At 42.1% G+C, this 27,068-nt stretch overlaps 1 protein-coding gene across 1 annotated transcript in view; it reads left to right on the forward strand.

Moving 5' to 3' along the window:
• The window catches only part of LOC126185830 (dynein axonemal intermediate chain 3-like), a 181,476-nt gene that overhangs the window by 97,226 nt on the left and 57,182 nt on the right, over positions 1–27,068 (forward strand). The window contains exon 3 of the mRNA XM_049928164.1: positions 18,817–19,035. Within this exon, the coding sequence (XP_049784121.1) occupies positions 18,817–19,035 (219 nt within the window). The remainder of the gene's footprint in view (positions 1–18,816; positions 19,036–27,068) is intronic.

A 27,068-nucleotide genomic window follows, 5' to 3' on the forward strand; every position in this document is an offset into this window, starting at 1 on the left:
AATACGCCCGGTGGATTAGCGTCGAGGTCTGGTGTGCCGGCCAGCCTGTGGGTGGTATTTAAGGCGGTTTTCCATCTACCTCGGTGAATGCGAGCTGGTACCCTTATTCGGCCTTAATTACACTGTGTCGGCAATTGTTGCGCAAACACCATTTCCAAGTGCGCGGTACACCATAATTATTCTATCACACAAACATTTGCGGTTAAAAAATGGCTCAAATGGCTCTGAGCACTATGGGACTTAACATCTATGGTCATCAGTCCCCTAGAACTTAGAACTACTTAAACCTAACTAACCTAAGGACATCACACAACACCCAGTCATCACGAGGCAGAGAAAATCCCTGACCCCGCCGTGAATCGAACCTGGGACAAGTGCGGTTACACTCGTGGGGGTTCCACTGGGGGCTGCACCGCACAATAACACTGGGTTCGATGTTGGGCGGCGGTGGGGTGGGTGGACTGCTGTGGCCTGTTGTGGGGTTGTGAACCACTGAGGGTTACGGCGGGATGAAGCCTCTCCATCGTTTCTAGGTCCCTGGTTTAATACATTCATACATACATACATACTCTTAGTTTCTAATAAGCTCTTCAGATCCATGTATTCATGAAAACAATTGTCATCTGAAATCTTCACACCGTTTTTAGTCAAGTATAGAACAGTGTTTTCAGTTATCACCCAATCTTGGGTTTCAAATAGTGTCATCCAATCAAATACTTCATATTTATTAAAGCAAATAGTGCATGTCTCTAAATAACCATTACTACGATATAGAAAGCCACAGAGTCTTCCTCACATTTTGAAATCAAATTAATTATTTCTTGGTTAAGGTTCTCATTCTTTAATTTGTTCAAATTCCTTAATTTGTTGAAATTCATCAAGCAAATAAATTTAGCAGTCTTCTTTTCATTCAGACATCTTTGAGTGTCGATTAGTATTTTTCTTATTTCAACCATCGAGACTTTATTCTTCTCCAAGCTTCTTACATACATATTTTTTTTAATATACATATTTTTTTAAAAAATAGAGCCAAGTTTGACTGCACAACATGAAATATTGGTTCAAATGGCTCTGAGCACTATGGGACTTAACAGCTATGGTCATCAGTCCCCTAGAAATTAGAACTACTTAAACCTAACTAACCTAAGGACATCACACAACACCCAGTCATCACGAGGCAGAGAAAATCCCTGAGCCCGCCGGGAATCGAACCCGGGAACCCGGGCGCGGGAAGCGAGAACGCTACCGCACGACCACGAGCTGCGGAGAAACATGAAATAAATTTCATTGATCGTAGTACTGAAAAAAGTCTGAAATTATTTTCGGCGGCCTGTCTTTGGCGGAAAAAATTGTTTTAATGAAATCCAAAGCTAAAGAATCCTCTTAATAGAGTGCATTGACGACAACCATCTTGTTTTTGAATGAGATACAAGAGTCTGATGATTGACATCAACATGTAAGCAGAATACTTTCATCTTATTTGTCCTTACCACGTATATTGAAAAACTATTAAATATTTTCATTACGATTATTTCAATGTCGACAGTTTTAAGACTCGAGCAGCGCTTCACATAGTATTGTAGAGAATAAAGATAGAGCATCCAATTCCTTCTACATTTTTTTCCAAGTTTTTCTTAATATGGTGAAACACATTCCTCTGGCTGCACCAATTAAGCTCTCCTAAGTTGGTATGGGTATTGTCTCCACAAAAAGCGATTGATTTACCTAATGGAGACAAAACTTTGCAGTTGTCTTCCATGTTTCGTTATTCAGCGAATCAAATTTCAACAGCTTCAGCTGGTTTCAGTCAGTTTCAGTGTAGTATTGACCAACTAAAGGAAACATCTTTTCAGACTTTTGTTTCGATGCTACGGTGCCTATGCCGTAAACGAAATTTCTTGCAATTGTTTTATGCAATCGGACACGGAGTGTGGTGCGAAAATAATTTTAACAATCGCTGTAGCTTTGATACTGGCTGTAGACTAATTTGAGGCGACTTTGGAGTCAGGACACATTGCGGCATTCAGTTTTACGGTACACTCAAGTGAAAAGAAAGACTGATGATGCTTGGCAGCTTTATTAGCTGTTGATAGTTCTGCAGAAGAAATGAGCAGTTCTTCCTGGGTATCTTTTTTAATGATTAATATTGACATTGGCTTTAATGTCGATGCTACCGCGAATCTGCTTGTACGATTTTTGGTAGAAATGTGACGCCTCACATCTGCCTTACCTCCGTCAGTTACTGAGATGAAACAGCTACAAATCTCACACAACGCTTCCTGATGTGTACGTCCTTTCTTGAATGAAGACCATTCTTTTGTGTAATCATCTGGAACGTGACACTGTCTATTTCCATTTTGGACGTTTTCGTAAGCCTTGATATGATACGTTTATTAGACGGTTAAGAGTCAACAAAAGCACTATACTCATCAAAGTACACGTCACTGTACACCTCAAACGTTACTAACTTGCACTCGTTGCTCGTATTACAGTTATAAAGAATCCTCTTAGATCGCTGTTCAAATGGGAACTGCCCGATTCTTCCGCGTGGCACTGCTTCAATAGTCCAACCACCATACTACTGAAGGAGTCTGGTATTTTCTCGAACGTTGGCGCTGGATCTAGAAGATGCTTGCATCGTCGACACAGGATGAGCAACGTGCAAGCCATCTGTGAGACGACTTGATCAACATAAACTTGTCGACATAAATAAAATTAGCGGAGGCTGCATTTATATGTTGCGCTAACAGACAAGCCAAGGTGAGCTTGAGGCAAGCTTGTAACAGTATTTTGCAAAAACGGCAACGCTGTTTGGTGCACAATGTCCGCAAGTAAATATTGCAACAGTAGTTAGTAACATCTCTTAAAGCAGTGGTTCACAACGTTTTTGAGACAATTGTCCCTGAAAGAGATTGTATAGAAACCAATACCCCTAACAGAGTTTAGAGTCTAACTAAAGTTGAGAGTGGAAAAGATAACAAGACGCAAGTTATTCACAAACGAGCAGGAGAAAACTTTATTTCAAACACGCAAAAACAACAAAGACACGTTTGGTACAAAATGAAATCCAGCCAGAGCTCAGGACAATCCAGATTCAGCAAGGATGACATATTTTACTAATCTGGACCAGTGGACGATTTCCACTGGTAGCCAAGGGACTCACACACTGTCAACTGCATGGAAAAATAAAAGGAAAAACTCACTGAGGATGCCGCAACTGTGGTGAGACATGTCTAGGTAGTAAAACAAAACAATAGCAATCCTGCAAAAAGGTGGACCCATCCTTAATTCATTAATATTGAGAAGAAAACGATTTGAATGTTTCAATTTTTAAAATTACTGGAAAATACACAACATTTTATTTACGCTCAACAAATAAAACTGACATTTTTGTAAGTGTTGTATTAAAGCAAGAAATAAGGAAAGTCAATGAGATGGTTGGTATCGGTTATTTTTAACAATATATTTTATATTCGGTTTGGTCTCGGCTAAGGCACGTCATAAATCGCGTTCCAAGTTCAATCACTTCCTTGATTTTATTTTCGTTCTCACCGCAGTCCCAAATCCACTTTCACCCCTATAAGTTGTAGTGAACGGAATCAATACTATTAATGCTGCCAGTTCTGTTTTGGAGACATCTATTTTCAGTGTGTTGTCTTCAAGTAGTCAAAGAAATTCTGCTATGGCTTGAATTTTACTGTTTGAAAATATTCCTCCGTTCACAGAAAACGGCCTTAAAACCCAGGAATTTACTTGTCGATTCTCCAGTCCAGAAATATAGTTACTGATAGAATTTATTACTGATGGTTAGTGCTTATTTCATTTGTGAGTGAGCATTTTTCACTATTGGCATCGAGCATTACTGTCAATTCTGGGAACATGAAAATGTCGACTTCAGCCTTGCACTGGTAAAGCTCCAACTTCCGGAGAAAACTGCAGCTTCAGCTTGTGCCGTCAAAATATTCACCACATTTCCTTGCATCCCGAGGTTAATCGTATTGATTTAGGCGAAGAAACCCGCAAGGTACGCGATTTTGGAAATAAATATACTGTCTGTTATTTTGGCAAGTAAGACTTTCTCCTTTTCCGTTCTCGCCCTTTGTACAAACAAAGCAATTTGTGGTCGGAGCTCAAGTACTCTATGCAACACCTTGCCATGTGACAGCCATCACAAACTTCTGTGTGGAGCAAGAGTACATCGAATTTCGCTCCAACCTCTTTGAGAACTTTTAGAATTATATATTAATACCTTCAGCTGCTGACGAGCGTTGACATATATCAACGAGGACAGGTGATCTCCTGCTTACATGGCAGACGCTCTATCCATCTTTTCTTTTTTTTATTTTAATCTCATTCTGTTCGCTTTCGTTCGTTGCAACTGCTCGCGGCGGACGTCGTGACGCACCCGTTTAAGTTCGTCGTTGATCGATTAATTCAGTTTTTTTTATTACAGAGGGTAGATAACCCTCTGACCGAACACGCAGAGCTACCATCTGAGCCACCGAGGGCACAGAGGATAGTGCGACTGCAGGGACTATCTCGCGCACGCCTCCCGCCTGACCCACATTCTCACCTTATGTGCCCACACACTACATTTGTAGTGTCCCTACCCAACACACTCATTACTCGTGGAAGACATCCGTACAGAAGAAGAAAGTCATGACCGGTATTGACAGAACTATATACTTATATGGATATGGTGTCCGTTCCTTCAAACATGTTCGAAAGAACAGATAACATCTTCCAGACGACTGACTGTAAGTAATACCTTCAGTGGCTTCGGTGTTTAACTATATGGCGAAATACTTCAATACTCTCTTACGTTACACACAGATTATGCAGAAAAATTAGCCTGTGGTTAAGTCATGAATTTTCATCATTCTTGTTTTTAATTACAATAGTAAGTTAGCTAAAAACGATGTGTTGCGGTTTTCGTCTAGTCGTCTAAGGAGGGTATTGCGGGAGATTTGCAGTGTATCCTTTCATTGTACTTAAAAATTAAATGACATCTGAAGCTGTATCGCTCCTCTGCTCGTGTCTTTTTACGTTTGAACTGGAGGTGGCCACGTCACTGCAGGCTAGCTGTACCAGCTGACCAGCTAGTATTGTCCAAGTTAAATGCGTCGGTAAAGCTGTTGTCCCGTATTGTCGTGTAACGTACAGCACGAAACGTACCCTTATTATCGTACTTGACAGTACACGAGACGGCCGTTGTGGCACAGGGGTTCTAGGCGCGTCAGTTCGGAACAGCGGTGCTGCTATGGTCGCAGGTTCGAATCCTGCCTCAGGCATTGGTGTGTGGTGTGTGTGCTGTCCTTAGGTTAGTTCGGTTTAAGTAGTTCTAAGTCCAGGGGACTGCTGACCTCAGATGTTAAGTGTTGTGGACTGACAAGACAGCCAGTCCACAGTGACGGGTAACCGAAAGGCACGCGTTTAATTCACGCAGGCTTGCTTAAGTCTGAAACAGGATATGGAATAAATGCTAGAAAGAAAAGTACGTAGCTGCTAGAATACTTAACTTTAATTCATCCTTGTGGTACATCGCTCTTGATAATACAAGTGAGAGTCTTTCAATACAAGAACTGTAAGGCTAATGGCGCCTTGCTAGGTCGTAGCCATGGACTTAGCTGAAGGCTATTCTAACTATCTCTCGGCAAATGAGAGAAAGGCTTCGTCAGTGTAGTCGCTAGCAAAGTCGTCGTACAACTGGGCGAGTGCTAGTTCGTCTCTCTAGACCTGCCGTGTGGTGGCGCTCGGTCTGCAATTACTGACTGTGGCGACACGCGGGTCCGACATGTACTAATGGACCGCGGCCGATTTAAAGCTACTACCTAGCAAGTGTGGTGTCTGGTGGTGACACCACATTAAGTCCCATAGTGCTCAGAACCATTTGAACCATTTGAACAGTACACGAGACAGCTTGGCTGCAGTCCCACGTTAAACGGAAATCCAATGAGGTTCCAGCAAATGCGGAAGAATACATAGTGCAATGTTTACATCAGGTTTATTCTTATGATGAAAGGGTTATAGCTGCCATCGCCTACTGCGCGCGAAATTCCAGTAATGTCTGTCGTTAAGACATTCACTGTGGTCTCCGCCACACACTGCCGCATACCGTCATTTTTGACACTTTTAGACTTAGCAACCTGTCATAAAGATATTAGTCTGATGAGGTAGTGAAACTAATTTTTTGAAGCAATTTAGTTACGTTATTACGTGACTGTGCCATAATCCTCGTGTTTTCATACCAGAGAAAATTTCGTTTTATATATCAGGGAGTAATTACCCCCAGGTTGGGAACCACTGTCTCAAAGCAACCAGTATACTCCATTACTGTTAATTGGTTGCTGCAGAAAGACTAGAGACTAGAGACTAGGGAGTAATTATAGTGTGTTTGTCGATTTTCGCTGTAGCTGCAGAAATGTGTACATCGTGTTTTCCTAAAACCTTGTGATTTGGACTGTCCATACACATTACAGTATCTGACTTTGCTAAACTTGGTTCAGAGGTTGATGAGAAAGGTCAACATTATGCTATTAGCATTCCTAACTCAGTTTTGAAAATTTTTGCGTGTATAGTTTTGAAAAAACGCTCCTCAGCTCTTTTTGAGGCTCGAAGGAGTCTTTCCAGTCTCGAGCAAGAAATTTACACACGCGAGGTTGGCAGCGATGCGGCACAAGTGAAGCTTTTACCTCCTACTATGCGGAGCTGCCTGACGTTTTCCTTCTTCGTAAGCCACAGATACAAGCCGAAACATTCACTTGCACGTCTGCTTTCAAGCTTGAAAGACGTCTGTCTACACCTGGGCATTTCTTTCAGTGCTCCATATATACTGTTCGAAGATGATCTCACTTCAAATCCGACAACGTTTTTTTTTTCTGATAACAGTTCACGCTGAATCGTACTCCACTCTATGAAATTGTAGCTTGGAACTATTATTTATAGAGGGTGATCGGAGGCAGTCTGAAAAGCTTGTAAGGATGTTGCATTGTAGGTTATGCTTGGAAATAATTGTTAACAAAAAAATTCGGTACGTTGCACCGTCTCCAAGTAAATTAGCACTGAAGTTCGCCACCTAAACTGTTGCGCGAGCTTTTTCAGGCGGCCCGCTAGAGACAGTCGCCAAACGTTTTCGTCAGCAGTAAGGACTGAACCAGAGCTAAAGACTGAGCAGTTTCGTGCGCTGTTATCTACGCTATGAGAACAACTGACACTAATTGTATCCGGCTGGTCCCTTAAATTTGCAACAGCCTGATTGGCTAACTTCAATGCTAATTAACTCGGAAACGGCACAATCTATCAAATTTTTTCATAGCAATCATTTCTCAGCAAAACCTTCCCTGCAACACCCTTACAAACGCTTCAGAATGTATATGTACCACATCGAATAAAATGCTATACAACGTTATCTTACTAAAAATAAACTTTTCATAGCGGCATTTTTAATTTCATTCAAACAACTGCACCAACATATGTTGTTTTAATGACTAGCTTCTCAGCAAGAGAAATAGCAAGTCGGAAATTTGTGCCCTCCTTTGTCAGAGAAGCTGTTACTAGTTGCTCCAAAAGGTGCAAACTGTCTGGACTCTTTCGGTAGAAATTGTGGAATATGAGGGAGCTCACGAGAAACAACAGCCGAGCTACAACTGATATTAGCGTTGTACGGCTTTTTTAAGCTTTACATAATGATAATCACAATGATATCCTCTTCAGAAGAGCTCATGATTGAACCTGAGGTAGAAGCGTGATTCATACTGTTCTTAAAACTGGCTACCTTACCTTAATCATCTCATGCCACGTGTGCCAGTTATGATACGATTACACTACGTGACTATCAAGCTCATACATCTATGAATACCATATTAACAAATTTCAAGTTCACGTACACTGAAGCGCCAAAGAAACTGGTATGGGCATGCGTTTTCAAATACAGAAAAATGTAAACAAGCAGAATACTGTGCTGCGGTCGGCAACGCCTATAAAAGACAAAAAGTGTCTGGCGCAATTGTTATATCGGTTACTGCTGCTACAACGGCACATTATCAAGATTTAAAGTCCCTATTACACAATGCGCGTAAACCGTAAACCTATGCACCAGCGCCCCAGGCGTGCTTATCTGTAACGGAATGCGTTATTCACGTAGACCTATTACACCATCCACGCGCGATATACATGGCACACATGCGCAGTAGATGGTAATAACGCGCGAAACGCAAATAGAACCGTCTGCTCTCTTGTAAAGTCGTTCGATCTACCGCTCGAAACACAAGGGGGACCTGTGACATATTGGAACGACATTCGTTCAATCACACTGTTCTAAAAAAAATTTTTTTTCTATTTCTGATAAAAAATATTGTGATCCTAGTTGTATTTTGAGTGCTGAATTGAAAACTGTTTTTGGTTTTTTTCTGGCAGGGATAGTTTATGAGTAATCGCAATTTTATTTCTCTTTTCAGTTTCTGATATAGTGCAGCAAACGTGAGGTGAAATTCGACAAACAAATGCACATCTTTATGATGTAATAAGTTCATAACATTAATGGAGGGTGGGATCTAACATATAACACAGTAACCTTTGTGTATACACTTGGAAGCATTTATTTGACATGAGAAATTACAGAAAATTGACAATCAATAAGCCACTGCCTTGTAATGCACATCACTTTTTTCTCTTGTATTGTGAATCTTTCTTCTCTCGAATGATATTCCAGCAATAATCTGCTAACATAGAAGGTACCCACTTCCCTTCATAGCGCCTTTCTATGGTAGAAATGTCTTTATGGAATCTTTCCCCATGTTCATTCTATACGTCACTACAACGCTCTGTGAAGTAGTCCAGATGAGAGTCCATCATATGTATCTTCAGAGACATATTGCACCCCAAATCCTGATACGCTTTGATCATATCCTTCACCATTGCTTTGTAGTTAGTAGCTCTTCTTCTTCCGAGGAAGTTTTCCGACACCATCTTGAAACAGTCCCATGCGGTTTTTTCACGAATTGTTTCATGAAGACAAGTTTGATGTGAAGCGGTGGAAGTAGTACATATTCAGGAGCTACCAGACTTTCACGTTGTACATTCTTTTCGCCAACTTTCCATCTTCGCCTAGGCCATATCTTTTTCACGTAGTGAGAATTTCGGTCTCGACTATCCCACTCGCAAAGAAAACAGGCATACTTTGTGTAGCCTTGTTACATTCCCAGTACCATAGCAATTACCTTGAAATCTGCACATATTTTCCATTTGTGTTCATTGTATTTTAATGAATTTAGCATCCTTTGTACGAATTCGTAATTCTCTTTTGTCAAACTAGCGTAAGCTACTGGAACAGAGGGTATTTTTTTTTCCATTGTGGAGCAAACCACCCTTCAGACTTGTTTTCGATGCATCTATGAAAAGTCTCCACTCCTGTGAAATATAAGTGAAGTTCAGCACTTTCATCAGGCCAGCAACGTCATTGCAAAATTTCAGTGCTTCGTCAGTTGAAAAATAAGAAATAAAGGCATGTTCTCTATGCCTGAACACACTGATTTTAGTACTTTGGTGCAGTACATTATACTCTTGTAATCTTGAACCAAGCAGCTGCGCCTTTTGTTTACTTAGTCCTAGATCACGTACTAAATCATTTAAATCTGCCTGTGTTAACAAATGTGGCGATGATTCACTTGTGCAGTGATATAAAGAATCATCACCTGTGATTTCTTCAGTACTACTTATTTCACTGTCACTCGGAATTTGACCTCGAGCTCTTGAAGGTACTGGAAGGTTGTCGGAATGCTGCACTGGCATTCTCGCTGAAGGCAGATGTGGGTAAACAATGTGCCTCTTCGACTTTTTGTTTGTAAAACCCTGAATTTTTGTTAGACAGAAATAACAATCAGTAACATGGTCCTTAGGCTCCCTCCACACAATGGGAACAGCAAACAACGCCACATTCTCTTTACACACCGAGCGAGGTGGCGCAGTGGTTAGCACACTGGACTCGCATTCGGGAGGACGACGGTTCAATCCCGTCTCCGGCCATCCTGATTTAGGTTTTCCATGATTTCCCTAAATCGCTTCAGGCAAATGCCGGGATGGTTCCTTTGAAAGGGCACGGCCGATTTCCTTCCCCATCCTTCCCTCACCTGAGCTTGCGCTCTGTCTCTAATGACCTCGTTGTCGACGGGACGTTAAACACGAATATCCTCCTCGTTGTCTTTACCTTCCCACCACTGAATTAGTTTGCAGTAACATGTAGCACAACAGAAATGTGGTGCCCATTCTTTATCTTGGTCTCCTACCACTGCTCCAAAGTAATGTTTGTATGCTTTCTTTATGACAGAAGAAATTTTCTTCCTATTTCTGGCAAAAGTGAACTTCCCACAGATGTAGCAGAAGTTGTCCGGCTTATATCGACATCCACGACGACGTGGCATTTCTGCAAATTTAAAAATACCACTTTGGTAACACAACTGTATTAAATTAATAGTAGGGAACTAGAGGAACGCTGATGTGTAAAAACAAGCAGTCGTTTTACCTTCAGCACCAGGCTCAATCAGTTTACACACAGGACCTACAAAATTCAACCGTGCTCGGAAATATGACAGACAGTTACTTGTCAGGCAAAACACCCACTCGTTAAGACTGACACAAATTGCGGCTAACACCACTGTTGTAAACTCGATGCACCTGCCCCTAGGAGGCATGAAGCTTTACTGCCGAGGCAGCGACCGGCTGTCGCCGTTCGAGTTAATGAGATGTTTCAGGTGGTCTTAATGACATAGGTGTGGGTGGTGGGGGATAACCTAATGATGTCTGATTCTTCCCACCTGCTGTTGCACAAGAAATTATCACGTTCTATCACTACTGGTTGCGGCAACATACCCTGATTTCTCTATAACTTTTCTGTGTTTGCCATGAATTGTGAATATACATATATACATATACATATTACATAAAAAGTATCCCTGACAACGATATTTTGTTTACATATTTGAATTTCCCACGGTAAAATGGTCTAGAAGCACATACTTTAATATCAGAAACAGAACCCATGTCGAACAGTGTTATTGATGGTTCCTATTCAAAAAGAATTGTTTTTTATCATTATTTATGAAGTAGTTGTTATTCTATTATGTAGGTTACTATTGTTCTGAATTACGGACTCGATAGTTATTTTTTATATTACGGCACTTTGTTACACAGGCACATGTATACCACAATTTACATTTTGCACCTGTAGGACACGCTTGTTTTTGGAGCTGTTGCCCTGGCAGTGACAGTTTGGGATTAGGGCAGAACGACGAAGAAAACGAAAAGCCAGACGTTATTGAGTTCGACCCTGGCTGAAAGGAAGGAACGAAGGCAGAGGATTATATTGCTTATGAAAGAAGTGAGGCCCGAAGATCCGCAAGAATTTCGGAACTTCGTGTGAATAGACATGGCCTGTTTCGAGAAACTGATGTCTGTGATAGAAGATGGAATTAGCAAGTGTGGCACCATCATGACGGAGACTATCTCACCTTCTCGAAAGCAAGAATTAAATAATATGACTATACGTTGTGATCATACAAGCCTAGATCAATGATAAAATACCAGTACATGCCCTTTTAAGTTGCAGGTTGGTTGTAACATTACGTTTCCTGGCGACTGGGGAATCTTTTACGAGTCTGACTTTTAGCCACAACCAGCACAGCCCACCATTTCAGAAGTTGTTGTGGGTGTATGCACTACAGTTTGCAATACTTTAAAGGACTAATACTTAAAGGCGCACTTGTGTTATTTTTGTAAGTTTCGAGAATGGAATGCGATGTGCTACTCAGAGTTTTGCGGTTCTCGTCGGTCGCACTTTGCGTAACTGCATGGATTTTCTCGCCATCACTGCCCCTTTCTCTTTTGTGGCATGCTGAAATAAACCAAGAGATGCAATCAAATCAAACATGAATTTTCGTAAGCTAAGGCATTACGATATAGATAGAAAATTACCGTGTAACTCAGAAAGAAACGATTGCCAACATATCGTGTTATGATAAAGCGGGTACACACATACCTCTTACCTCGTTGTATGCCTGAATTTAGACGCTTAACGCTTCTTTGCTCCATTTCATTTCTACAATACGAAATAATCAAAAGAAAAAAATGCTTTCACGAACAGCTTGTATTATAAAAGAAAGTCTACTGCCAAAAAATGTTTTCTTTTTTTTTTTTTTTTTTTTGCTCTTATGAAAACCTACTTACTGAAAAAAACGCAGAAAATCCCCAACACGAATGTCTGAAATTAGTTACTATAATCCGTTTAATCCGTTCATCATAAGAATAAACCTGATGTAAACATTGCACAACGTATTCTTCCACGTTTGCTGGAATCTCATTGGATTTTCGTTTCACGTGGGACTGCAACCAAGCTGTCTCGAGTACTGTCAAGTACGATAATAAGGAAAAGTTTTGTGCTGTGCATTACATGCACATTGACTTCGCGACAATACGGGACAACAGATTTACCGGTGCATTTAACTTGGACATCACTAGCTGGTCAGCTGGTACAGCTAGCCTGTAATGACGTAGCCAGCTGCAGTTCATACGTAATAACAGCCGAGCAGAGGAGCAATATAGCTTCGAATGTCATTTAATTTTTAAGCAGAATGAAATGATACACTGCAAATCTCCCACAATACGCTCCTTAGACGACTAGACGAAAACCGCAACACGTTATCGTTTTTAGCTAGCTTACTATTGTAATTAAAAACAAGAGTGATGAAAATTCCTGACTTATCTACAGGCTAATTTTTCTGAAGCTGTGCGTAAAGTAAGAGAGTATTGAAGGATTGCACTGTATAGTTAAATATTGAAGCCACTGAAGGTATTACTTGCAATCGGTCGTCTGGTAATCTCTTAGATACTTCCTTATCAGAATCCGAGAAATACATTTCAGTTCTGGAAGTGTCACCTGCTACGTTGATAACAATCAACAACAGAATCCACGAAGCAAACCAGGCACAGAATTTTCTCTTCTTTTATGACGAGCTGTTATGTATCCCGCCAGTGCTCGGCAGTGACGTGTGAAAAGCTGCGCGCATTAGTTCCTGGACGTCTGGCAGCTTAACAATCTTGTTACTTCTCGGGCCAAATCCCGCAGCTTGGCTCCATAGCAGTTCTGTTGGGTTCACATTGTAATGGTACAGTAGTAAATTTAAGAATGCAGAATTGGTATGATGTACTCAGTGCTGTGAAAATGATTGTTTTTCATGTTTCTACGATACTTATCTACCTCTGTGGTATAAAACGATGGACATAGTCCAAATAAAGAGGATTCAGTTTTTCATTTTTGCTTTAAAAAATTAAATTGTTATGTTTTCTTAATTTAAACAACTTTTATGAGCCGTCTCTCATAAAGCATCGATACTTTGAAATGGAAACAGGAATTTCGTGTCCCATATGTAATTGGAAACAAGAAGACGTGCATTAGTCATAAAAAATGATATTGAGTTTTGTAATTACGAGATTTAGGAAATTCTGATTGAACGGGAAATAAATGATACTAGGGAGATTTGAAACAACGCACAAATAACCGCACCGAGTTCACATTCAATTACGTTACGATAGGCGCTATATGTTCAATGGGCATTTGTTTCTCAACTGCAATATATAAAACACTGGGAAAACTTCAAAGCCGATTATCTCCGTAAATTTATGAAAAACATTAAGAACGCCCTATTTCTCAGCAATTTTTAGCAGTGTTCCAGGCGCCTGTTTCATTACGGAACAGAAAGCAGCCTCAGTCATTTTCCTACTGCGCATTAACAGCGCGACAATCAGAGCACAACGCTACAGAGGCCACACTGTACACGATTTTTGAAATAAAAATTACGTAGCTAAAGCGTGATTAAGAAAAACGTTGATGGCTGTTAATAAATTTGATACCTTAAAGTTTCATTTAACATAACTTAGTAATAAGATGTCTAATACATAAGTAGGACCTACTTCCAAGAGCGCAACATGGCCAGTTTACATGTGCTACAGCTTCTGACCAATCATCGCGTTTGTGCTTAATTACATCAGGTTTATTCTTATGAACGATTATAGCCACGGAACAATAGGCAAAATAACAAGCAGATAGCACTGTTGTACCGCCTTCTGCGCATGCGCGAGCTATTGCTACCTAGTGTGCATGCGCGGATTGGCGGCAGTTTAGAACTGCTCTCTATTCTGGCGCGCGGATAATGTCTGCCAATTTTCGTAGTTCACCTGTTCTACCGTTAGATGGCAATCGCGCTTAGACCAGTACCGTTTGCGGTGGATCGTCGTTTAATACCCCCCTTAAGTAAGTTTGAATGTGGTGTTATAATCGGCGCACGAGCAATCACAGCATCTTCGAGGTAGCCTGAAGTGGAGATTTTCCCGTACGACCATTTCACGAATGTACCGGGAATATCCGGTAGACATCAAATCTCCGACGTCACTGAGACCGGAAAAAGATCCTGCAAGAACGGGACCAACGATGACTGAAGAGAATCGCTTAACATGATGGAAGTGCAACCCTTCCGCAAATTGCTGCAGATTTCAATGCTGGGCAATCAACAAGTGTCAGCTTGCGAACCATTCAACGAAACATCATCGATATGGACTTTCAGAGGTTTATGCCTCGCCGGGGCCCATCGATACCAACATTGGACTGCTGAGACTGGAAACATATTGCCTGGTCGGACGAGTCTCGTTTCAGATTGTATTGAGCGGATGGATTTGTACAGTTTTGGAGACAACCTCATAAATCCATGGACCCTGAACGTCAGCAGGGGCTATTAAAGCTGGTGGAGGTTCTATAATGGTGTGGGGCGTGTGCAGTTGAGGTGATGTGGGACCCCTGATGCGTTTAGATACGCCTCCGACAGGTGAAACGTACGTAAGCATTAGTTCCTGGACGTCTGGCAGCTTAACAATCTTGTTACTTCTCGGGCCAAATCCCGCAGCTTGGCTCCATAGCAGTTCTGTTGGGTTCACATTGTAATGGTACAGTAGTAAATTTAAGAATGCAGAATTGGTATGATGTACTCAATGCTGTGAAAATGATTGTTTTTCATGTTTCTACGATACTTATCTACCTCTGTGGTATAAAACGATGGACATAGTCCAAATAAAGAGGATTCAGTTTTTCATTTTTGCTTTAAAAATTTCACCTGCATCACCTGCATCCATTCATGTCCATTGTGCATTCCGATGGACTTGGGCAATTGCGGCAGGACAATGCGACACCCACCACGCCCAGAATTGCTACAGAATAGCTTCAGAAACACTCTTCTGAGCTTAAACACTACCGCTGCCCACCAAACTCCCCAGACATGAACATTGATGAGCAGGTCTGGGATGCCTTGCAACGTGTTCTTCAGAAGAGATCTCCACCCTCTAGTACTCTTACGGATTTATGGACAGCCCGGCAGGATTCATGGTGTCGGTTCCCTACAGCACTACTTTAGACATTAATCGAGTCCATGCCATGTCGTGTTACGGCAGTTTTGCGTGCTCGCAGGGACCCTACACAATATTAGGCAGGTGTACCACTTTCCTTGCCTCTTCAGTGTATAATAGGCGTGCTGCATTTTTCAACAGCAGCTATTATTTTCAGTTGTTTGACATTACTATTTTCATTTATTCTGTTGTCGTGGTGACTGAGGGGGATGAACGTAGATAACTGAAAGTTGTTCGACATTATCATTTTCATTTATTCTGTTATCAGAATGAATGAGAGGGTGAATGCAGAAAACTGAAAACATCCCGTAGCTTATACTTTTCTGAACAAGATACCGTTTAACTAACTATTTAGCAACAAAGTGTTTAGTTTAATTCATTCTCTGGTGTAACAAATTAATATCTCTGGGTGTTTATTTTGGAAAAAAGGTTTTTGGAAATTTGTGGTAAATTCGTATGGGACCAAATTGCTGACTCGAACCTCCGACGGGGGGAGGAGCCGCGCGAACCGTATAGACAAGGCGCCGAGGCTGTGCGGCTACCCAGCCCGGAAGGCTGATGTTTCTTTTTCTAGGAAATTATAACATTTAGATTTTAGGTAATTTTGAATCCCTCCAAAATTATTCCAGGTACAAAATTAAAACATGCTGGAGTTAAATATTGTTATTTTGAAAGGCTACATAAAATTTCATTGTGATTGGTGTACGGGAAATAACTTTATTAATTTACGGATTGGTGTGTGATTTACAAAGTTTGCGGTCTTGTTGCTTGTCACATTGCTCCAATGGAACACGAGTGTCGCACGGATATGCAACAGGTCATAGCGCATATCGTATTGCTACAGAGGGAACCGTGCCTTTGCCTTATGCATGACGTTTATGACATGATTCTCTACATGACAAAACGAATATGTTACTATCTGAAAGGCCCTGAGCAGGTCCGCAACTGAAGGTATGAATAAGCCATCATTAATTAAACAAATGATACATGTAGATTGTTGGTGTTGTGGTCGTCAGCTCTTCCTGTCTGTAGCTTCTTGAATCAGACTGCAGCCACATGTAACAGACACCAAGTTAAAAGGCAGATGCCTAACAATATGGTCTTTACGAGGCCTTATCAACTAATACACACTCCGCGCGGTTTGAGGAGCTCGAGTCCTCCCTCGGCATGCGTGTGTGTGTTGTTCTTAGCGTAAGTTAGCTGAAGTAGTGTATAAGTCTAGGGACCGATGGCCTCAGCAGTTTGGTCCCTTAGGAATTCATACACATTTGAACATTTTTTTGAAAAGAAAGTTCCTCCAATAGGGAATTATCCGAATGGGACGGGGATCAGTAGACGTGATGTACATATAAAGACAAACAAATGATTACAATTCCACAAAAACTGAAAAAATTATTCAAGAGAAAGAGCTTCACAAACTGAGCAAGACAGTAACGTGTTAGTCTACCTCTGGTGCTTATGCAAGCAGTTATTCGGCTTGGCATTGACTGAATGAGTTATTGGATGTCATCCTGAGGGATATTGTGCCAAATTCTGCCCAATTGCGGCGTCAGATCGTCAAAATCCTGAGCTGGTTGTAGGGCCTCGCCCATAATGCTCCAAACGCTCTCAATTTGGAAGGGATTCGTTAAACTTGCTGGCCAAGATACGGTTTGGCAAGCACGAAGACAAGCAGTAGAAACTCTCGTCATGTGCGACCAGTCGCCATCCAGCTGAAATGTAAGTCTAGGACAACTTCCCATGGCGGACAATAAAAAGGGGCGTAGAATATCGTCGACTTACCGCTGTGCTGTAAGACTGTCGCAGATAACAACCAAAGGAATTCGGCTATGAAAAGAAATGGCACCGCAGACTGTGACTCCTGGTTGTTGGGCCGTATGGCTGGCGACAGTTAGGTTGGTGTCCCACCTCTGTCCAGGACATCTCCAGACGCGTCTTCGGTCTGGAATCTCATTGATTGGAGTAGAATTGTGTTCAGTGATGAGTCCCACTTCTAACCGAGGCCCGATGACCAGCAAAGACGTGTATCCCCAGACAGCAGAGGGATACCAGCAAGACTGTCGCCTGCAGTACGTTCCAAGGACCAGGAATGATGGTCTGGGGTGATTATAGAGAGTGAAGCAAAATTTGATAGCCCAAAGACACAAATTTTATGTGACTGTTTTGTGCAGAAAGAGCTGGGGAATTGTTGTGGAGTAAGGAAAGCCTGTTGGACAAGTTCCTGCGACGCTTTGTCTTGACAAAAAAATGGTTCAAATGGCTCTAAGCACCATGGGACGTAACATCGGAGGTCATCAGCCCCCTAGACGTAGAACTACTTAAACCTAACTAACCTAAGGACATCACACACATCCATGCCCGAGGCAGGATTCTAACCTGCAACCGTAGCAGCCTCGTGGTTCCGGACTGAAGCACCTAGAACCGCTCGGCCACGGCGGCCGGCGTCTAGACAGCCTCCAGTATTTTCATCTGTAGATTTGGGTAGTACGCTCCTGTGATGGTTTACCCCTTACACCCATAATCTCTGAGCATGTACCACGACAGTCCCAAAGGACGTTCAGCATCATGTTGCCCGAAAACAGTCAGGTCTCCGTCTTTTTCGGCGATGGCGAAACCACAAGTGTACACTATTTGCTTAATTCCTTTGTCTCAGCGTCGTAGGAATACATACATCACTGACACATAATACCTAAGCTGCTTAGGAAGACATGCGTGGTTGGCCTGATACAGCTTAAAAAATTCCTCTGCTGCCTTCGTTAGATGGGCTTTTTGAATGGTTGTGAACAGTCCTGAAACCAACGGGTGGCGACTTTTGTCATATTCAAAATGTAGTGCAAGATGTAGAAAACTGACCCATAACTGATTTTCACTTTTCTCCGCTATCGCCTCTACTGTGCGACACCGCTCTACGAGGACCAGGGCCTCTACTTCCTCAGGTAATTCACAGAGAACCAGTCTGCCACTTCGTCCAAACTTGTTCGACCACACTGGCAATGTCTGCACCACCTAACGACTTTGTCATACGATGTTGCATTATTGCAGAACAGTTCGACCAACTCGTGTGGATTGGATCAGTGTTGTTCCCCTTCAAATGCAGAATACGACTTCGATGCTCCGCTTGACCAATGAGCTGTGATATTTTGTTTAGGCCGCTTTAACGCCGTGCTAGGATACTGAATGTGTACCTGGACTGCATTTATCAGCAAACGAACAAAAATTTAACTACCTAACTTTATTTTTTCTAAGTGATAAAAATTTGACAGCTCATCACATGCTGGTGTTCTTATGCTCTAAGAGTGACAGTAAAATAATATTCTTAATGCTGCCGTATTGCGTCGGCTGCAGTTGTGATGCGCTCTTGTGTGACGTCAGATTGTGGTGTGGGACTTGGCGGGTCGGCTGGAGCGCGTGGAGCAGCGCGAGCAGCTGACGGAGAAACAGCAGGCGCACCGCACCGCCATGATGGCCCACCTGGCGTTCATGCGGCCGCTCGCGCCGGCGCACATCGTGACGCCCGCCTTCGTCTCTTCCATTGAGTTCTCCCAGGATTCCAGCATCAGTCATATCCAGTGGATCTGCCCGCGCTGGACGGTACGTTCATTTTAATCACTCTGTCACAGAGCCTCCGTCTGTCCTGAATGTAGCTGGAAACCAAAGAGCCTACCAAGCCTTGTTTCCTCGAGAAATGTGGAAACGAAGAAGGAAGGAAAAAAATTATCGTAAAGAATAAGTGCGAATGAACTCGGAACAAATCACTTGTACCAAAATTTTGAAAACCATTTTACTTCAGAAGTCACATAAATTGGTAGACTAATTGTGTGGCAATTGAAAGGACTAGGACTTGACTGTCTTCATATTTGATTTATCTGACATCGTCAGAAAAGGAAAAATCGAGGTACAAATTTCTTAAACTTAAAAAAAAGTAATTGTCCAGATCGCATACAATATGAAAACCAAATGAGGTGGTGCAGTGGTTAGCACACTGGAATCGCGTTCAAGAGGACGACGGTTCAAACCCGCGTCCATTCATCCCGATTTAGGTTTTCTGTGATTTCCCTGAATCACTTTAGGCAAATGCCGGGATGGTTCCTCTGAAAGGGCACAGCCGACATCCTTCACTAATCCGATGCCGCCTTCCGCAAATCGACCAACCAAACAACTACAGTATAAAACATTAAAATGTGGTGACCGGTTTCAGGTGACTAAGCAATCATCTTCACATCTGAGAATAAGCAAAGAACAGGAAATTGCCGTAAGTTAACTTTTATCAACAAAACCTCGAACTTACGAAGGTTTGAAAATGAGGAAATAAATAAAAGTAATAATGTACCACTCACGGAAAATATGTGTCAGTGTATGGTGTATTGAAAACCATGCATCGACTATGTAGCAGGGAGCTATTTAAGGGAAGAGAAGAGACCACCAGAGATTTTCAACTAGTTGGTTTTACCTTGCTGGTTTATCCAGATTTAATTCTTTATAACTGAAAGTGTTCCTCATTCAGACATACTATGTTTTACACATTACCTCTTTGATGTAATTTTGCTAGTTTATTTGTAGTCCATGCCTATCCGACGGTCATTTCCGTTCTCTTAAATAGCTCCCAGCTATGTACACGATGCAGAGTTTGCTATGAGCTACACACACCAAAAAAAGTTTTGCATCACCCCGGTTCCCGGAACTCCTGAAGATAGACGTTGACTGTTCAGAGATGTCATTAAACCCTCCAAAAGATGTAAACAACCATGCATGAGCAGCGCCTATTAGACGGAGGAGTTACGACAGTCGATCAGTTCCACTCATTCCACCAGGAAAGAGGTACATGTCATGTGTTGTCTGCAGTTCAACCATGCCTAGAAAGTCAACACCGCGGTTAGATCGCGTCCGCATTGTTACTTTGTGCCAGGAAGGTCTCTCAACAAGGGAAGTGTACAGGCGTCTCAGAATGAACCAAAGAGATACTGTTCGGGCATGGAGGAGATACAGAGAGACAGGAACTGTCGATGACATGCCTCGCTCAGGCCGATTAACAGTTACAAGTCCAGTGAATGACCGCCACCTACGGATTGTGGCTCGAAGGAACTCAGACAGCAACGCCACCACGTTGAATAACGCTTTTCGTGCAGCCACAGGATGTTGTATTACGACTCAAACTGTGTGCTATAGGCTGCATGATGCGCGACTTTACTCCCGATGGGGAGGTCCACCTTCGCAACCACGATACCATGCAGCACGGTACAGATGGGCCCAACAACATGCCGAATGAACCGCTCAGGATTGGCATCACATTTTCCTGCACCGCTGAGTGTCGCGTGTGCCTTCAACCAGACAATCGTCGGAGACCTGTTGGGAGGCAACCCGGTCGGGCTAAACGCCCTAGACACACTGTCCAGCTAGTGCAGCAAGTTGGAGGTTCCCCGCTGTTTTGGGGTGGCATTATGTGGAGTCGACGTACGCCGCTGGTGGTCATGGAAGACACCGTAATCGTTGTACGATACGTGAATGCCATCCTACGACCGATAGTGCAACCATATCGGCGGCATATTGGCGAGGCATTCGTCTTCGTGGACAACAATTCGCGCCCCCATAGTGCACATCTTGTGAATGACTTCCTTCAGGATAACGACATCGCTCGACTAGAGTGGCCAGCATGTTCTCCAGACATGAACCCTATTGAACATGCTTGGGATAGATTGAAAAAGGGTTGTTTATGGATGACGTGACCCACCAACCACTCTGAGGGATCTACACTGATTCGCCGTTGAGGAGTGTGATAATATGGACCAACAGTGTCTTGCTGTACTTGTGGATAGTATGCGACGACAAATACAGGCATGCGTCAATGCAAGAGAACTTGATACTGGGTATTAGAGGTACCGGTGCGTACAGGAATCTGGATCACCACCTCTGAAGGTCTCGCTCTATGGTGGTACAAAATGCAATGTGTGGTTTTCATGAGCCATAAAAACGGCGGAAATGATGTTTATGTTGATCTCTATTCCAATTTACTGTACTGATTCCGGAACTCTCGGAACCGAGGTGATGCAAAACTTTTTTTGGTGTGTGTATATGCTGTCATATATTTTCCCATGAGCGGTACGTTATTATTTTTATTTATTTCCCCTCTTTCAGACTTCTTTAAGTCATAGATGTAGTTCGTAACATGTAACTTAAGGCAATTTTCTGGTCTTTGCTTTTCTCAGGTCTGAAGATTGTTGGTTGCTTAGTCACCTGAAACTACTCGTCGCATTTTAATATTTTATGCTGTAAACGATCTCGACAGTCATAAAAAAAATATTTTTTTAATTTTAAGAAATGTTTATATTTGCCAGGTTATTCGTGGATGGCACCCATGATTTAATTAATTTTGGCTATAAAGTTTATAAAAGTCAATGTTTACACAAATTTTATTTATTAGGTGTACCGTTTCCGACTATTCAGTCATTATTAACAGCCGTATAAAATAAAAAAGAGTGTACACAAACACATATGTCGTATATAAACAAATTAAATAAACAACTAATTACACTACATAGCTTTAATAGTCTGAACTTAATATTTCTTGGTCGCTGACTGTGTCAAAGTACGGCAACAGTCGACATATCCTTGATGTACTTGCGGAAAGTGGAGTAATTAATGATATTTCTTATATAACTATATAGCTTTTTCGAAGTTACTGTAATTTGATTGGAGTAATCAATGATATTTCTTATATAACTATATAGCTTTTTCGAAGTTATTGTAATTTGATTTACCCAAAGACATTTCTACATCTACATCTACATTTATACTCCGCAAGCCACCCAACGGTGTGCGGCGGAGGGCACTTTACGTGCCACTGTCATTACCTCCCTTTTCTGTTCCAGTCGCGCATGGTTCGCGGGAAGTACGACTGCCGGAAAGCCTCCGTGCGCGCTCGAATCTCTCTAATTTTACATTCGTGATCTCCTCGGGAGGTATAAGTAGGGGGAAGCAATATATTCGATACCTCATCCAGAAACGCACCCTCTCGAAACCTGGCGAGCAAGCTACACCGCGATGCAGAGCGCCTCTCTTGCAGAGTCTGCCACTTGAGTTCGCTAAACATCTCCGTAACGCTATCACGGTTAACAAATAACCCTGTGACGAAACGCGCCGCTCTTCTTTGGATCTTCTCTATCTCCTCCGTCAACCCGATATGGTACGGATCCCACACTGATGAGCAATACTCAAGTATAGGTCGAACGAGTGTTTTGTAAGCCGCCACCTTTGTTGATGGACTACATTTTCTAAGGACTCTCCCAATTAATCTCAACCTGGTACCCGCCTTACCTACAATTAATTTTTTATGATCATTCCACTTCAAATTGTTCCGCACGCATACTCCCAGATATTTTACAGAAGTAACTGCTACTAGTGTTTGTTCCGCTACCATATAATCATACAATAAAGGATCCTTCTTTCTACGTATTCGCAATACATTACATTTGTCTATGTTAAGGGTCAGTTGCCACTCCCTGCACCAAGTGCCTATCCGCTGCAGATCTTCCTGCATTTCGCTACAATTTTCTAATGCTGCAACTTGTCTGTATACTACAGCATCATCTGCGAAAAGCCGCATGGAACTTCCGACACTATCTACTAGGTCATTTATATATATTGTGAAAACCAATGGTCCCATAACACTCCCCTGTGGCACGCCAGAGGTTACCTTAACGTCTGTAGACGTCTCTCCATTGATAACAACATGCTGTGTTCTGTTTGCTAAAAACTCTTCAATCCAGCCACACAGCTGGTCTGATATTCCCTAGGCTCTTACTTTGTTTATCAGGCGACAGTGCGGAACTGTATCGAACGCCTTCCGGAAGTCAAGGAAAATAGCATCTACCTGGGAGCCTGTATCTAATATTTTCTGGGTCTCCTGAACAAATAAAGCGAGTTGGGTCTCACACGATCGCTGTTTCCGGAATCCATGTTGATTCCTACAGAGTAGATTCTGGGTTTCCAAAAACGACATGATACTCGAGCAAAAAACATGTTTTAAAATTCTACAACAGATCGACGTCAGAGATATAGGTCTATAATTTTGCGCATCTGCTCGACGACCCTTCTTGAAGACTGGGATTACCTGTGCTCTTTACCAATCATTTGGAATCTTACGTTCCTCTAGAGACTTGAGGTACACGGCTGTTAGAAGGGGGGCAAGTTCTTTCGCGTACTCTGTGTAGAATCGAATTGGTATCCCGTCAGGTCCAGTGGACTTTCCTCTGTTGAGTGATTTCAGTTGCTTTTCTATTGCTTGGACACTTATTTCGGTGTCAGCCATTTTTTCGTTTGTGGGAGGATTTAGAGAAGGAACTGCAGTGCGGTCTTCCTCTGTGAAACAGCTTTGGAAAAGGTGTTTAGTATTTCAGCTTTACGCGTGCCATCCTCTGTTTCAATGCCATCATCATCCCGGAGTGTCTGGATATGCTGTTTCGAGCCACTTACTGATTTAACGTAAGACCAGAACTTCCTAGGATTTTCTGTCAAGTCGGTACATAGAATTTTACTTTCGAATTCACTGAACGCTTCACGCATAGCCCTCCTTACGCTAACTTTGACATCGTTTAGCTTCTGTTTGTCTGAGAGGTTTTGGCTGCGTTTAAACTTGCAGTGAAGCTCTCTTTGCTTTCGCAGTAGTTTCCTAACTTTGTTGTTGAACCACGGTGGGTTTTTCCCGTCCCTCACAGTTTTACTCGGCACGTACCTGTCTAAAACGCAATTTACAATTGCCTTGAACTTTTTCCATAAACACTCAACATTGTCAGTGTCGGAACAGAAATTTTCGTTTTGATCTGTTAGGTAGTCTGAAATCTGCCTTCTATTACTCTTGCTAAACAGATAAACTTTCCTCCCTTTTTCTATATTCCTATTAACTTCCATATTCAGGGATGCTGCAACGGCCTTATGATCACTTATTCCCTGTTCGGCACTTACAGAGTCGAAAAGTTCGGGTCTATTTGTTATCAGTAGGTCCAAGATGTTATCTCCACGAGTCGGTTCTCTGTTTAATTGCTCGAGGTAATTTTCGGATAGTGCACTCAGTATAATGTCACTCGATGCTCTGTCCCTACCACCCGTCCTAAACATCTGAGTGTCCCAGCCTATATCTGGTAAATTGAAATCTCCACCTAAGACTATAACATGCTGAGAAAATTCATGTGAAACGTATTCCAAATTCTCTCTCAGTTGTTCTGCCACTAATGCTGCTGAGTCGGGAGGTCGGTAAAAGGGGCCAATTATTAACCTAGCTCGGTTGTTGAGTGTAACCTCCACCCATAATAATTCACAGGAACTATCCACTTCTACTTCACTACAGGATAAACTACTACTAACAGCGACAAACACGCCACCACCGGTTGCATGCAATCTATCCTTTCTAAACACCGTCTGTGCCTTTGTAAAAATTTCTCATCTTTATCAATGATAATGATGGAAACAGGATAAATGAATTAAAATTTGCGCCACGCCGGTACTTCTTGCTTACTTGGCAGAAATGCTAACCATTATACCACCGCAGCACTGTGGTGAACCTTGCTGCACGAACTACTTAAGTCGAGTGCCCTCCCCACCACATACTTCAATTCATATCTTCAGCTTATTTTCCCCCTTATACTGTACTATTGCCAGTGCTCTCCGGCATTGGAATAGCACCCCAGTGTTGGACGTAATGGGGAAGTCCTGTACCATGGGTGATCTTACAGATTTTACAATTAAATTTACCCCGAGACATTTAAGTCTCATGTGTAATGGGGAAAATAAGTTGAAGATATAAATTGCAGTTTGTCGTGGGGAGAGCACTCGACTTAAGTAGTTCGTGCAACAATGTAGACAATAGTTGCGGTGGTGTAAAGGTTAGCGTTTTTGCCTCGTAAGCGAAGAAAATCCGGGTTCGAGTTCCGGCGGCGGCACAAATTTTAATTCATTTCTTCTGCTTCCAACCTAACAGTTTGGTTTGTATACGTGATTTATAAGTAAACTGAAGTAAAATAATTATGAGGTATCAACAGTCATAAAAAAGTTTCGAAAATTATTAAATAGTTAAGCTGTGTCGCAGCATATAGGTCTACAGCCAATGACGAGTAAGCAGATGACGTAATCTCGTAGACGATCAGGATGCAAATAAAGAAGTTACCGATGCACTCTGCTGGCTGGGCTGCCGAGTGAACTGCGTGGTGGAAGTGCCCATATCATCACAGAACGTAACTGACCTAAGCTGTAAACTGTGAGAAATTAAAAAATGCAAGATGATTTCTTCCAGTAGTATGTTATTTGTGATGGCGCTTAAGTCACCCAACCACCCCTCTGACATCAGAATCTACGCGTGCTAAGTTAAGTAACAGGGAAGTTCGAAAATGCAAGAAGCACAATTATGCTTTAGGTCACACTGAAAAATAGTGGAGATTTCGAAAATGCCCTAAATTTAAAATGGACAATGGGCTCACATTTTGGGCTCACATTTACCTCCGATAGCACAATGCTATTTCAGTTGTACAGATAGGTAATTAAAAAAACTTAAGCACAGTTGTTCTCTGGGAGAATTTGTTCTATGGAACATTCAGATACAACGTTTTTGGAATTGGCCGTCAAGAAATTAATGCTCGGGAGATGTGGCAGTTGTCAAACAATCTGGCCATGTTCATATCTGAGGCTCAGTTTCACCAAAAATATATTAATCTTATATGCATCCACCATGGATCCGCCACATTGGAGAAGGAAACATGCTAATACCAATTTACAAGTCGCTTTGTGACCATCAAAAAACATGGCAAATACATCCAATGAAGAGATGACATATGTATGGTGTCTGAGTGGTTTTACTTGCATTTTAAAGTGCAACACTTCGACGTATAGGCTACTCTTCCTACAAAAATGGATAAGTCCCAATTAATGTGATGCAGTCTCACTACTCTCAGTTATGGTTCTTCAGACACTGATACTTAAATAGCACAAGAGAACATTTTATATAGCTCCTGAATTGTTTTAATTCACTAATGGGAAAAAATCGCAACAACTACAAATAATTACGTAGAGTAATGAAATTTCGGGAATACATGTGCCTACATAACATAATTATGTGACTAGCATTAGAAGCTCGCTGGTTAATGTAAGCGTGAGATAAGTCATTGCAAATGTGAAATGCTGGTACATTAATAACTGGTAAAACCGCCAGAATGTTGAATGCAAGGATGCAAACGTGCACGCATAGTTTTGCACATGTGCCGGATGTCAGTTTGTGGGATGCAGTTCCATGCCTGTTTCAATTGGTCGGCTGCTTGTTGATGACACTGGACTTGTCGTCCGATGATGTCCCATATGTGCTCGATTGGAGACAGATCCGGTGAGCGAGCAGGCCAAGGCAATATGTTTACACTCTGTAGAGCATGCTGGGTTACAACAACGGTATGTGGGCGAGCGCTGTCCTGTTGGAAAACAGCCCGTGGAATGCTGTTCATGAATGGCAGCACAACAGGTCGACTAATCAAAAAGCTTGCAGTCAGGGTGCGTGCTCCTGCTACCATATAGAATCGCACCCCAGATCATAACTCTGCGCGTACATCCAGTGTGTCTAGGTTGTAGGTGGGTTTGCCGGCCGTTGTGGC

Source organism: Schistocerca cancellata, chromosome 1 (genome assembly GCF_023864275.1).
Source record: "Schistocerca cancellata isolate TAMUIC-IGC-003103 chromosome 1, iqSchCanc2.1, whole genome shotgun sequence".
Classification (NCBI taxonomy): domain Eukaryota; kingdom Metazoa; phylum Arthropoda; class Insecta; order Orthoptera; family Acrididae; genus Schistocerca; species Schistocerca cancellata.